This window comes from Eretmochelys imbricata, chromosome 3 (assembly GCF_965152235.1).
Source record: "Eretmochelys imbricata isolate rEreImb1 chromosome 3, rEreImb1.hap1, whole genome shotgun sequence".
Taxonomy (NCBI): domain Eukaryota; kingdom Metazoa; phylum Chordata; order Testudines; family Cheloniidae; genus Eretmochelys; species Eretmochelys imbricata.
Genome location: NC_135574.1, coordinates 114732105 through 114745216, shown reverse-complemented (window position 1 = coordinate 114745216; position 13112 = coordinate 114732105). Strand labels below are relative to the sequence as shown.

Sequence of the window (13112 nt, the reverse complement as noted above, 5' to 3'; positions counted from 1 at the left end):
GAAAGTTTAGAGGTTTCATATTTATTGGGCATTCTAGTGTGAGGGTGATCTTAAAAGCCCAGAACAAGATCCTGGGAGAGCAGCCTGGTTAGAATTCCAACAATCTCCCCTTTCCTTACAGCTGGCTGGACTTCTCATCAGGGCACTTTCCCTAATCATTGATGCTCTTTTCCTGATCTTTATTGTCCCTTGCATGTCTGATAAACTTCTCCAGCCCTGATCTGTATTATGAATTTAAGATGTGTCCCCTGAATACTGCAAGCTGGCCATTAGTAGGAGGAGAGAGAAGCTTGCTGAATATTTACCCTTTAAAACAAAATTACACACCAAAGTGAAAGGATACCTTTCTGATCAAGAAAATACAGTGGATATAGTGGGCCAAATTTAATCACTAGTGTAACTGTTGAAGAGTCCACTACGGCAAGCCTTCAACAAAATATTTGGCAATGATTCAACCTGAGATTTCTCAGAAAATCTGGGAAGCTGTGGCTTGGATATGAATATTGTGTAATGAATGCTGAATTAGCTGAAGGGTACTAACCAGAGAATAATTCTTGGAATCGTTGTTGGTCTGGAAGACCACAAGTGGGCTTCCACAAATGTTGGCTCTTGAACAGTTTACTATCTTGGAAGAAGTGGAGAGTACATTAGTTAAACTAACAATGTAAGAGGGATGAAAGATACTGTTAATAGGCATTTCAGCAGTGCTCAGCATAATATCAGGGTGTTTCACAAACGTTAATGAATTAAGCCTGGCCAAACCCCCGTAATGAAAGAAAGTGATATTAACTCGTATTACAGATGAGGATGCAGAGACAACTTACACTACTGTAAACGAGAACAGAATCTAGCCCTTTGGCTTCAAACACAAAATACTTTTGGACATATTTTGCTTGGAAAGATTAATGTGGAAGAATGAAACACTGTACAACAGGTCTATGTGTATTAGAACAAGGGAGGCAATGCTTCCATATGAGCACTGGCTTTTTACTTCGAGGCAGTAATTTTGTCTTTTCTGTTTTATACAGCACAATGGGGGTCCTAACCCAGTTGGGGCCTTTACCATAAGATAAATATTATTATTGTTGGTGGTGGTGCCGTCCCCCCAATTGTAGCTGCCATCTCTATTTCCTCACTGCTTGCTCTGACTTCTCTTCTCTCATAGATGCAAGTTTTCTACTGGGTTGGAGGGAGATTTAAAACACTTGTTCTTTTCAAAATGTGATTGTGCTAGCAGCTAGGATGTTTTGTGGGTAGTCATATCCTCATGCTGAATGTAGTGTCAGATGGCATGCTGACATGGCAATGGTTGGATAACAACTCGCTCAATCTTGTACACTGGAGAGTAAAATGTTGAGCATATATAAGCGCAAAGTAACAAACTTGGGAATTATGTCCCTAGTCCCTGCCTACTAAAGTGCACTGGTTGCATTGTTGTTTCATTTGGCAGCTATAGAATCATAGGTTTGGAAGGGACTTCTAATCCAGTCGTCTGCACTCAAGGCAGGACTAAGTATTGTCTAGATCACCCCTGACAAGTGTTTGTCTAACCTGCTTTTAAAAACCTCCAATGACTAAGGAAATTCCACAATCTCCCTCGGCAATTTGTTCCAGTACTTAAGTACCCTGACAGGAATTTTTTCCTAATGTCCAACCTAGACCTCCCATGCTGCAATTTAAGCATATTGCTTCTTGTCCTGTCCTCCCAGGTTAAGGAGAAAAATTTTTCTCCCTCCTCCTTGTACCAACCTTTTATGTACTGGAAAACTTATGGTGTCTCCCCTCAGTCTTCTCTTCTCCAGATCAAACAAAACCAGTTTTGTCAGTCTTTCCTCATCAGTCATGTTTTCGAGACCTTTAATCATTTTTGTTGTTCTCCTCTGGACTTTCTCCAATTTGTCACACCTTTCCTGAAATGTGACTCCCAGAACTGGACACAATACTCTGTGCTGATAAGACCTCAGCTGGAGTAGAGTGGAAAAATTACTTCTTGTGTCTTGCTTACAACACTCCTGCTAATATATCCCAGAATGATGTTTTGCAATAGTGTTACACTGTTGACTCCTGTTTAGCTTGTGATCCACTGTGACCTCCAGATCCCTTTCTGCAGTACTCCTTCCAAGGCAGTCATTTCCCATTTTGTATGTGTGCAATTGATTGATCCTTCTTAAGTGGAGTACTTTGCATTTGTTCTTATTAAAAATTTCAGCCTATTTACTTCAGACTATTCAGTTTTTCCAAATCATTTTGAATTTTAATCCTGCCCTTCAATGCACTTACAACCCCACCTAGCTTGGTATCATCTGCAAACTTTATAAGCATACTGTCTATGCCATTATTGAAATCGTTGACGAAGACATGGAACAGAACCAGACCCAGGACGATCCCTGTGGGACCCCACTCAATATGCCCTTCCAGCTTGACTGTGTACCACTGATAACTACTCTGGGAACAGTTTTGCAACCAGTTATGCACCCACCTTATAGTAGCTTCGTCTAGGTTGTATTTTCTTTGTTTGTTTATGAGAAGGTCATGCAAGACCATATCAAAAGTCTTACTAAAGTCAAGATATACCACACCTACTGTTTCCCCTCATTCACAAAGCTTGTTACCCTTTCAAAGAAAGCTATTAGGTTGGTTTGACATGATTTGTTCTTGACAAATCCATGCTGATTGTCACTATAGTATTTCTAAGGTGGTAAGTAACAGAGTACCACAGATTTTCCTAGAAGGCCACAGACATGAGGAAAAGTAGTATTTGGTGGGATATGGAGATGGGAAGTTGTGGCTTATCCTAATTAGGTATAAACTTTTGAAATGCCTGCCTAATTAGTAATTTATTACTAAATGATTCTTCAACTTTTCTCTCTCATTCTGTTCATGCAGTTCTCTGGTAACCACAGTGGACACAATTCTGGCATGGTATAAGTGGACAAAACTCCCATTAAATGTAATGGGATTTGTGCTCACTTTATACCATGATATTACATGTTATGTAATTCATTCTATGTCAAATGTATTTTAACCATGATGGAAAGTATAACAAATACAGATGAAATAACTGGGCTGTGATATTTTAACATGGGAAAATGAAGGGATATGCTGACAAGTGCTCTCTTCCATCAGAGAACACTGATGATATTGTAATAGTTTTGCATAGCATTTGAGACTTTTGATCATTTTGAGCATTTGATCAACCGCTACAACAAAAAGAAAAGGAGTACTTGTGGCACCTTAGAGACTAACCAATTTATTTGAGCATAAGCTTTTGTGAGCTACAGCTCACTTCATCACTTCAACAACTTTCCCAATTCTGTACTGCCTTAGTGGATAAAAGTCATGGCTTTTAAGTGGCCGGTGTCAAGTCAGTTGGTGGTGTCAATTCAGTTTCCATTGGAAATGAATTCACATCACAGTCACCACCTCAAGTAGCCTTAATAGATACTTGTTTGCCAAGTAAGTTTGCAATAAGGCAAAGGACTGAATGGGCACAGACCCTGAATTTAACACTTCACCCCAGCCCTAGAAGTGATTCGGTCACATTGGGGTTGATGCACATTTGACTGCTATCTTAAGCCTTGTCTGCACTAGAAAGGGTTGCTGGTATAGTTACACCAGCAACCCCTCACAGCTTATCCCAATTCCCCAAATGAAATAAACCATAGCAGCAAAAACACTCTTTTTGCTGGTAAAACTGCATCAACACTAGGGCTTTTGACAGCATGGCTATGTCTGTTATGGGGTATGATTTTTCACACTCCTAACCAACATAACTATGCTGGCAAAACTTAGTGTAGACCTGGATTTTGCTGTATGGACAAAGAGGATTTCAGTCTTCTGGGCTGGCAAGCGCAACAGGGAGGTTGTCTGCAACTGTGGGGCACACCATTGTTCCTCACACATCAGTCAGAATTCCTCTGGGTGGTATCTACTGACTCCTGGGTCTCCTTCATAGAGCAGTGTTTACTTTCCAGGGTTCTCTGCTTGATATCCCCTGTCCGATTCCCTTGTTTACACCTATGACCTCACTCCCATTCCTATTTTTCATTTGTTGTCCGCTGCCATCAATTCCATCCTGTGTCCTATATTTCACTAAAAATTTAAGGGAACTGGGCTAGTGGAATGCAAAAATCAAAATCGGGAATGAATGTGCATTTTTGAGAACCCATGCAATTCTATGTATTGTAATTGCTTCTTATACTCCCTCCTTGAAAGCATTTCTATTTTAAAAAAAATATGTAGTACTTTTATTTTGGAAGTACTGTTCCCAGATAAAGACTGTTAAAACTAGAGTTAGTTATAAATGTTTACCAGGTATAAAATACTGAAACTGTTGTGCCTCCTAAAGTGTTATTCCCTTCCTCTTATTGTTAAACTAGATGCAGCAAATGTTTTGGTGATTGGCACAGAAAATGCTGCAAAAGAATATGATCTTGGTATGATCTTTTTCTTCAGGTAAGTTGCAAACCAAGCCTGGCACATATGATACATGTGGATGTAGCAAGCTACTTTGTCAGAGTTCAGGGCAACTGCACCTGAATTTTCTTCTCGTAGTCTGGCAAGGGTACCCTTTCTAGGCTTCAGGCTCCTCAAGCAGTCACCTCACTTGGGTAGAGCCCCATGTTTTTCTACAGTGTAGAAGTCAGACTGGCTTAGCAGATAAGCTTTGCTTCTCCTCAGAGGCTATAAATGTGTACACATGCTAATTAGTTTACCAGAGATCCTCCCAACTCCAACAGGGGCTCTGGCAGGTGACCAGCCCTCTCATCCCCACCAAGGGGTTTTCTGTGGTTACAAGTTAATAACAGCTGTTAGTGCAGAACAAGCACCCCGTGAATCTGAGTTCCTCATTGTTAGGCCTCTGATCTTGTCCTCATGTAACAGGTAATGAACAGACAAAAGTCCCCTTCTCAGGGTGAAGCTTCAAAGGGCTGAGTTGTTGCACAACTGGAGAGGTACATTTGCATACACCTTCCCCTAGAGATTTCCTGGGAAACCCACAATTTTAAAATTAATTCTTGTCCAGCCTATTGGTTCAAATAGTCCTTTGACGCAAATAAAACTTCCCACGGTTTATGTTAATCATGTCTCCCCCCTAGGGCATTACAAACAATCCCCCAATAATGCTACACATTTTTATTTTTAATACAATGAACATGTAAGATACTGAAACTTAATTAAATAAGTTAAACTTCTTTGAATTAAAGTGAGTCCAGGCTATTGCAGGAAATTGCCATATCTCACACGTATTTTATTTTAATTATGTTAAAAAAAAACCACAAGAGAGTGTTTCCTTCTGGAGATCCAGGAAACACCATGCAACCACTTACATGTTAAATAATTAAATAATTCTGACTTTAAAACTATATTTGTGTATTTTTTGTATTAAAATTAAAGCATGATTAACAGCATATTTTTATGGGGCTCATGAAGAATAAGCATTGTAAATTTTCTTGATTCACTTTGTGCAGAGGCAATTCCTGACAATGTGACTGTAGCATTAAAGCACTTTTAGGTACAAAACAATGTAATCTGACCCTCAAGCCTAATGCATCCTTATGTTCTGTTAACACAGGGAAGGGTCTGTTGTGTTTTGGAATGTGGAAGAGAAAACTGTAAGTAGAAAAAGAAGCTGTATTATTTAAATATCAAAGCTGATTAAGGTGAAATTCCTGCAAAGCCTGAGCAGATGGGTTTTGCATAGGTGACCTATGGAGGTGAGGGCAGGATTAAATTATTCTCCTCAGTGAAGGCAGCCACTTGGGGCTGTATCAGACAAGTGTGGATTGCTCTTGTGTAATCTTCATATCCTGCCTGCTTGCATAAGGTGGGCAGGTCTTCCACAGTGCTACTGTTAGAAAATAATATCCCAGTTATAGCAAAGTAGAAGCTCTAAGATGCCTTGCAGACCATGCCACCTAGTGCTGAAAGCCAGTCAAGTCTCATGAATTAACTGGAGTCAAGTCAGGTCAGTATAGCAGTGTAACAACAAGGAACCTCTAGATGATTATTCAGCATGTGATACTTTTCCCTCTTTCAATACTGAACTGCACCTGGATGATATTTTGGGGCACTGTGCTGTTGGATGTGTCATCTTAGACCAGAGGTCCCTCATCTCTTGCAATCACTGCAGATCCCATATCCTGGCCATGTACCAACTGAAGCTTCCCCTGCAGCCAGAATTGTGTACAGTGGAACTGATTCTTTGTTGCTGTGCACCTTGTAGTTATTTACACCAGTACAAAGTGGATGTAAAATATCAACAGAGCAGAATGGGAGCATTTTATACCTACTTCTAATTCACTTTTCACTAGTTTTTTTTTTTAAACTACACAAGGGTCAGGATAATAGAGAAGCAGATATAACATCTGGTCTGCACACACTTTTTGTATTGGTGTAACTCGGTTACGGGTTTGGGGTTTTTTTGTTTTGTTTTTTAAACCAAAATAGTTATACCTGCACAACCCCTAGTATGAAATGCAGTTACACTAGGTGCCAACTACTCATGTAGTTTATTTCCCTTATTCTGCTGGAATAATCTACACCAGTATAAGTGCCTTTATACCAGTATAACTGAAGGGCACCTTAAATATTACACAGGGTCCTTGGAGGTTGTTGGAAGTTTTGCATAGTCCCTTGTATGGTCTTTAATTTTCCATGAATGATTTAGCACCTGCCTCTTGATTTCTCTTGAAAAGTCTACAAGGAAGATTTTACATCTAGGCTGTTACATTCAATTGAGGCTTTGAACAGTGTTCCATCTGCTCAACACTTGCTTCACTAGTGGTGGATACACTTGAATAAAATAGAAGACATTTCACTTTTTTATAATGTGCTGACTGCCATATTTAGCCAAATCAGAGAATATTGTAGTTGTTTCAAATCTGAGAAAACCTTGAAGAAAGTAGAAGCACTGCATCTAGCATGGTATTGCTGTAAACCTTTGCTCAGATGCGAATATATAAGCTGTCTGTTGCTAAATTTCTATGTGTTATTTGTGTTTTTAATAGGGCTGCCAGTAGAAGGGGGAGAGAAACTTGTTTTGGTGTACAAGTCATTGCACAAGCTTAAAACTAAAATCAATGTTCTTCTTTGAGTGAATCAATGTTTTTAGACTTTTTGGGCTCCAGCTACCCACAGTTCACAGCTTGGGATAGGCATAGATTTAAACTCTTGCCAAACAGAATTCTAACACACTTTGACTGGCCAGTACTGATAGGGCCAAACAGGGTTAAAACCATGATGTTCTAATAAAGGTAAAGACATAAGTTAAACACTTTCAGAACTACTTTAAGATGATTTGGCTCAACTATAGCATCCACCCAAACAGTGTTTAGATTCCCATTTGGCCACAGTCAAATTAAAAGCATGTTTGAGGATTTTTGTTTTTAAAAAAATCCTCAATTTTAAGGCCATTGTAAATAAGGTCCATGACCTCAAAATTCTTAACTATAAACAGACAAGCTTTCATGTCAAAGAGTGAGGATAATGGTATGGATTATTTACTTTATCTGCAATCAAGGTACTGGTACTGATCAATTCTAGTTCTACTTATTCCAGATTGCACACTACATTTTCAAAGATCTGCCAAAAAGGATCGTTGCTCTTCAGTTCACTCAACATCTTCTGCTGAAAACAATAGAAGACCATATAGACTTCAAAAGACCTATCACAGATTTCACTCCAGATGCAGCTTCGTACTAAAAGACTGGGTGGTTTGGTTTTTGTTTGTTGTGGTTTAGTTTCCTGATTAGCCAACATTTAAACTGCTCTCCACAATCAAATTATATAGCTTCAGTAGGTAATAAACATTCTGATTAAAGAATCTGTTTTCACGTTCCAGTATTCTAGTACAGAATCTTTGAGATTTCAGGTACAAGCTAAAATTCTCTCTTGATCTTAAGTTCTAAGTCTCTCAAACAGTATCAAATTGGTAGCATACCTAATGATCTGTATGCCATCTGGAACTTGAACTGCTAGTTGATCTAGTAGAACTACTAGGCTGGCAAATGAGGGAAGAGGTTCAGACAGTTGCTCTGTTTTCCCTTGAGTTGGGGTCTATAAACTTAACCCAAAAGCATTAGCTTTTGAAGAAGCCAGACTTAAAATAGCAGTTTGTTTTTGTAAGTCAAGAAAATAGTTAAATCAAGGTTGCAGACTTAAAGACAGAACTCAAAATGAAGATTCTTTGGCTGAATCTGCTTCATTTTTAAAGGTTAAAAATATGATCTTCACATTAGTGTCCACTGCAGCAGTAGATGGCTGGGGTACCATAAAAAGAAAATGGCTGATAGTTGCCCCATTTCTGCACCACATGACTCGGAGACAAAACATGTTTCTCAAAAGAAATGCACAAGTGAAGCAGAATAAAGTTAATAATTACTAAGACCATGTGTACACGATCACTTACATCAGCAAAACTTATATCACTCAGGGTGTAAAAAAAAAAAAAAAAACACCTCCCCCATCCCAAGTGACATAAGTTTCACTGGCATAAGTGATAGCGTGCACATCACTATGTCGATGGGAGAGCTTCTCCCGCTGACATAGCTACCACCACTCATTGGAGGTGGTTTAAATATGTCGATGGGAGAAGTCTCTCCCATCAGCATACAGTGGCTACAAGAGAAATCTTACTGCAGCGCAGCTGCATCAGTACAGCTGTGCCACTGTAATGTCTCTAGTGTAGCCAGAGCCCAAGATAGATATACATTAGCTATGGATTTGGGGAGGTTGCATGAGCTGTAACTGATTTGGTGCAGAACACAGTTCATATCACTTTGCCTGCCACAAATTTAAATCCTTTTGTTTCTCTAAACACTCACACTGTTGCACTTTACAGAAATGCCGTTGCAAAACAATGACTGCACTTTAGCAACGATGTGTTCCAGAGTGCATGCAGTATCTTTGTTGTGCAACAACAAAAACACACCCTTAGATTAGGAGTAAATCTTTTAACTTTAAAAGTTATCCTATCCCCCCCAAACTTAGTTTGATTGTTCTTCCTCAAGAAGGATTTCCATCATGCCAAGTTTAAAGTTCACTCTTTCAGTCATTTGAGTTAAAAACATAAGAGACAGGAAAATATTCTTATGAGGGGAAAAGTGTAGTTTTTTTCCCATTCAGCTTGGGACGTGATGTTATAGCATGTCCTCACCTTGAAATAGCTCCGCCTTGTGTGTCCCTGCAGCATTGTTGGGGCCCTAGTTTCAGGCACCCCTTCTTCTGGTTACTTCCTCCTGATGGCTTGTCCGTCTGGGTCTTTTATGTGATTTAGCCAAATGGCCAGGTTATAGAAGTTCACTCCCCTTCTGAGGTAACAAGAAGTCCAACTGAAAGTCCACAACAAATACCCAAACTTACAGTTCTTCTGCCCCTCTCAGGCTCCACTGAAGTCCTCTGTTTCTTGGTCCTTACTCCTAGCCCCTGCAAAACATCTCTTTTGTCTTAGTTCCTCCCCAGCCAGATTTCCCCCACTTCTTCCCTTCCCGAGGGACACTGGCAGCTTCACTTAGGGGCTACAAGTAGCTGGGAGATCCCTATCTCAGGGCTCCCGCAGGGGTGCCTACTCTGTTCCTGTGGATCTCTTCTAGAACACCAGCCCCAGGACTGGCTCCTTGTTCCAGAGGCTCACCACAGGAGTTTGCTTACTCTGTGGCTCAGCTCACAAGCCACAGCCAGTCCCAACTTGCTGGGCTTTTCCTGTGGAATTGTCCTTCCTCCTCTGCAGTCTCTCCCTCTAGGCTGAATTCCCAGCTCTATTTAAGAAGTCCCATATAATTCTCTGCAGCTGAGATCACTAATGATCATTAAGTTGTTATCACTGTCAGTTGAGGGTAAACTGGTAGGTCACAAGTGAGGCTAAGCCCAGCTTGATTTAAAGGGCCAGCCAGCCTGTAACAGGTGGTGAGCCAGGTTAGCTCAGATTTGCTATTCAATCTCAGTGTAAAGATGGCGTTATTGTTTTATGACAGGCGCAACCCCAAAGTAACATTTATCAAAAAGTTATCAAAAATTAAAAGGGCGATGAATAGAAATATCAATGTAGCTTGTCATGAATAAATGTTATAATGAGCACAGTGTACAAAGTCTTGCTTTGGATCCAGAATCTGAAACCTTTATCATGTGAGATTGACAGAAGAAAAATAAATATCCTCCTAACTGTACTTATTCAAGGAGCAGCATAGAAAATGCAAAATGCAGCTAAGTCCCATGTTTACAGCTAACCTATGAGGGTAGCTAAAAGAACACACTAAATTATGTCTTCCTGAAGCAGGGAGTACGAGTTAGAGAAAACATGATCAAACCATTCTTTTGTCTCTGGTATTTGATGCGTATCAAGTGTTTGTGGTGGAAGTGCGAGTCTACCATAAAAATAATAAGAAGCATTATTCAGTTATTCTTCAGAAGAAACAAAAGAAAATACATCTGCGGATCCCAACATACAAGTGACAGCAACAAATCTTTCAGGAGTGTCGTGTGCTGAAAGTATCCAGAGGAAACGTTCTCTGAGTGTACTGGGAATGTTTTGTGTCCAAGCCTACAGAGTCTTACATTTATGTAATGCCCTTTATCCAGAGGGTAAACAAAGATCCCAACAAAGTTTCTTCCATGTATGTACAGAGTAGTTTGTAGTTACAGTACTTGTGTGAAATCATTATGGGCCTGAGCCAAACCTTGCGAGCCCAAGCTCTGGTCTGAGCTGCAATGTTCACTCTATTTTTAGCATGCTAACTGAAGCTGTGCTAGCATGCTAGAAAGCTCACTCCCAGCTGCAATGTGGACATACCCTTTAAGTCAATGGGAATCTTTCTGTTGACTTCAGTGGGCTTTGGATCAGACCCCAAATAGATACAAGCAATCTGCCAGTGAAGTGTAGCCACTTCTGGGATGGAACACAACAGCATAGAGCAGGGGTCGGCAACCTTTCAGAAGTGGTGTGCCGAGTCTTCATTTATTCATTTTAATTTAAGGTTTCATGTGCCAGTAATACATTTTAACGTTTTTTAGAAGGTCTCCCTCTATAAGTCTATATATTATATAACTAAACTATTGTCGAATGTAAAGTAAATAAGGTTTTCGAAATGTTTAAGAAGCTTTCAATTTAATTTAAAATTAAATTAAAATGCTGATCTTATGCTACCGGCCCGCTCAGCCCGTTGCCAGCCTGGGGTCCGTTCACCGAGGCCGGCAGCAGGCTGAGCGGGGCCTGCGGCCGGGACTCCAGCTGGCAAGGGGCCGGCAGCCAGAACCCCAGACCAGCAGCGGGCTGAGCGGGGCTGGCAGCTGGGACCCCAGCAGCTCAGCCCACTGCCAGTGTGGGGTTTCGTCCCCCGGCCCCTGCCAGCCAGGACCCCGCTCAGCCCGCTGCCGGTCTGGGATTCCAGCCCTGCCCACATAGAGTGGGTACCTCCTTCTCCCTGGTTCTAGCCCATTCTCTTCCTCTCTCTCTGCACTGAGCTGAGAGTGGGAGTGCACTGAGCATAGGGCTGGGGCTGAAGGAGCAGGCTGAGGGTGGGAGTGCACTGAGCACAGGGTTTGGCCAGGAGTTAGAATGAGGGAGGGAGCTCAGGGTTGGGACAGGAGGTTTGGGTGTAGAGTGCTTACCTGGGCAGCTCCCATTTGGTGTGAGGGGTGCAGGTGGGAATGTGGGAGGGGGGGTGCAGGAGCTCCCGTTTGGTGCTCAGGGTGGGGGTGGGAATGTGGGGGGTGCAAAAATCAGGGCATGGGGGGGCTGGGTATGTGGGAGGTTGCAGGAGTCAGGGCAGAGGGCTGGGGGCATGTGAGGGTGGTGCTGGAGTCAGGGCTTGGGTTGTGGCGGGGTACAGGGGTCAGGGCAGAGGGCTGGGAGTGTGTGGGGGGTGCAGGGGTCAGGACAGGGGGCTGGGGTATGCGGGGGTGTAGCGGTCAGGGCAGAAGGTGTGGGCTAGGGTCGTGGGGGTGCTCCCAACCCCCTGCCCAGAGCGGCTCACAGCAGGGGGCTGGAGGGGATATGCCCTGATTCCACTCCCCCTTCCCAAAGGCCCTGTCCCCACCTCTTCTCCACCTCCTCCCCTGCTGCTTCTCCCCCTCCTCTCAAGGGCCATCAGCTGATCGGCAGCAGGGAGAGAGAGGAGGAGGGGCAGGAACCCAGCATGGCAGGGAAGGGGGGAGCTTGCCTGCCCTGCAGCAGCAGCCGCCAGGACCAAGCTTCTTCACCCTGCCCCCGCGTGATGGGGGTGGGCCAGAGAAGAGTGGGCTGGGGCGGGCAGGATTTGTCATAGAATATCAGGGTTGGAAGGGACCTCAGGAGGTCATCTAGTCCAACCCCCTGTTCAAAGCAGGACCAATCCCCAATTTTTGCCCCAGATCCCTAAATGGCCCCCTCAAGGATTGAACTCACAACCCTCGGTTTAGCAGGCCAATGCTCAAACCACTGAGCTATCCGCTGCTGCCTGCCGGGGTCCCGGCCACTGGCCCCGCTCAGCCCACTGCCGTCCTGGGTTCGGCAGTGGGCTGATTGGGGCCAGCGGCTGGGACCCGGCAGACAGCAGCATGCTATCTTTGGCACACGTGCCATAGGTTGCCAACCCCTGGCATACAGCAATGATGCATGACAGCTGGAAATGAAATGAAGAAAATTAAGAGGAAAACTGCATCAATGAAGGAAATGAAAAGGAAAACTGCATTAATTTGTAAACTGCACGCGGCATTTAGCTAGGCAGACAGGAATTACCCAAATAGGAATGGCCAGAGAATAAATCATAGAATCATAGAATATCAGGGTTGGAAGGGACCTCAGGAGGTCATCTGGTCCAACCCCCTGCTCAAAGCAGGACCAATCCCCAATTAAATCATCCCAGCCAAGGCTTTGTCAAGCCTGACCTTAAAAACTTCTAAGGAAGGAGATTCTACCACCTCCCTAGGTAACGCATTCCAGTGTTTCACCACCCTCCTAGTGAAAAAGTTTTTCCTAATATCCAACCTAAACCTCCCCCACTGCAACTTGAGACCATTACTCCTTGTCCTGTCCTCTTCTACCACTGAGAATAGTCTAGAACCATCCTCTCTGGAACCACCTCTCAGGTAGTTGAAAGCAGCTATCAAATCCCCCCTCATTCTTCTCTTCTGCA

At 42.8% G+C, this 13112-nt stretch overlaps 1 protein-coding gene across 1 annotated transcript in view; it reads left to right on the top strand.

The window, feature by feature from the left end:
- RMND1 (required for meiotic nuclear division 1 homolog) overlaps nt 1-13112 on the top strand; it is a 50765-nt gene that overhangs the window by 23886 nt on the left and 13767 nt on the right. The window contains 2 exon segments of the mRNA XM_077813215.1: nt 4380-4455; nt 5576-5615. Of these exon segments, the coding sequence (XP_077669341.1) occupies nt 4380-4455; nt 5576-5615 (116 nt within the window).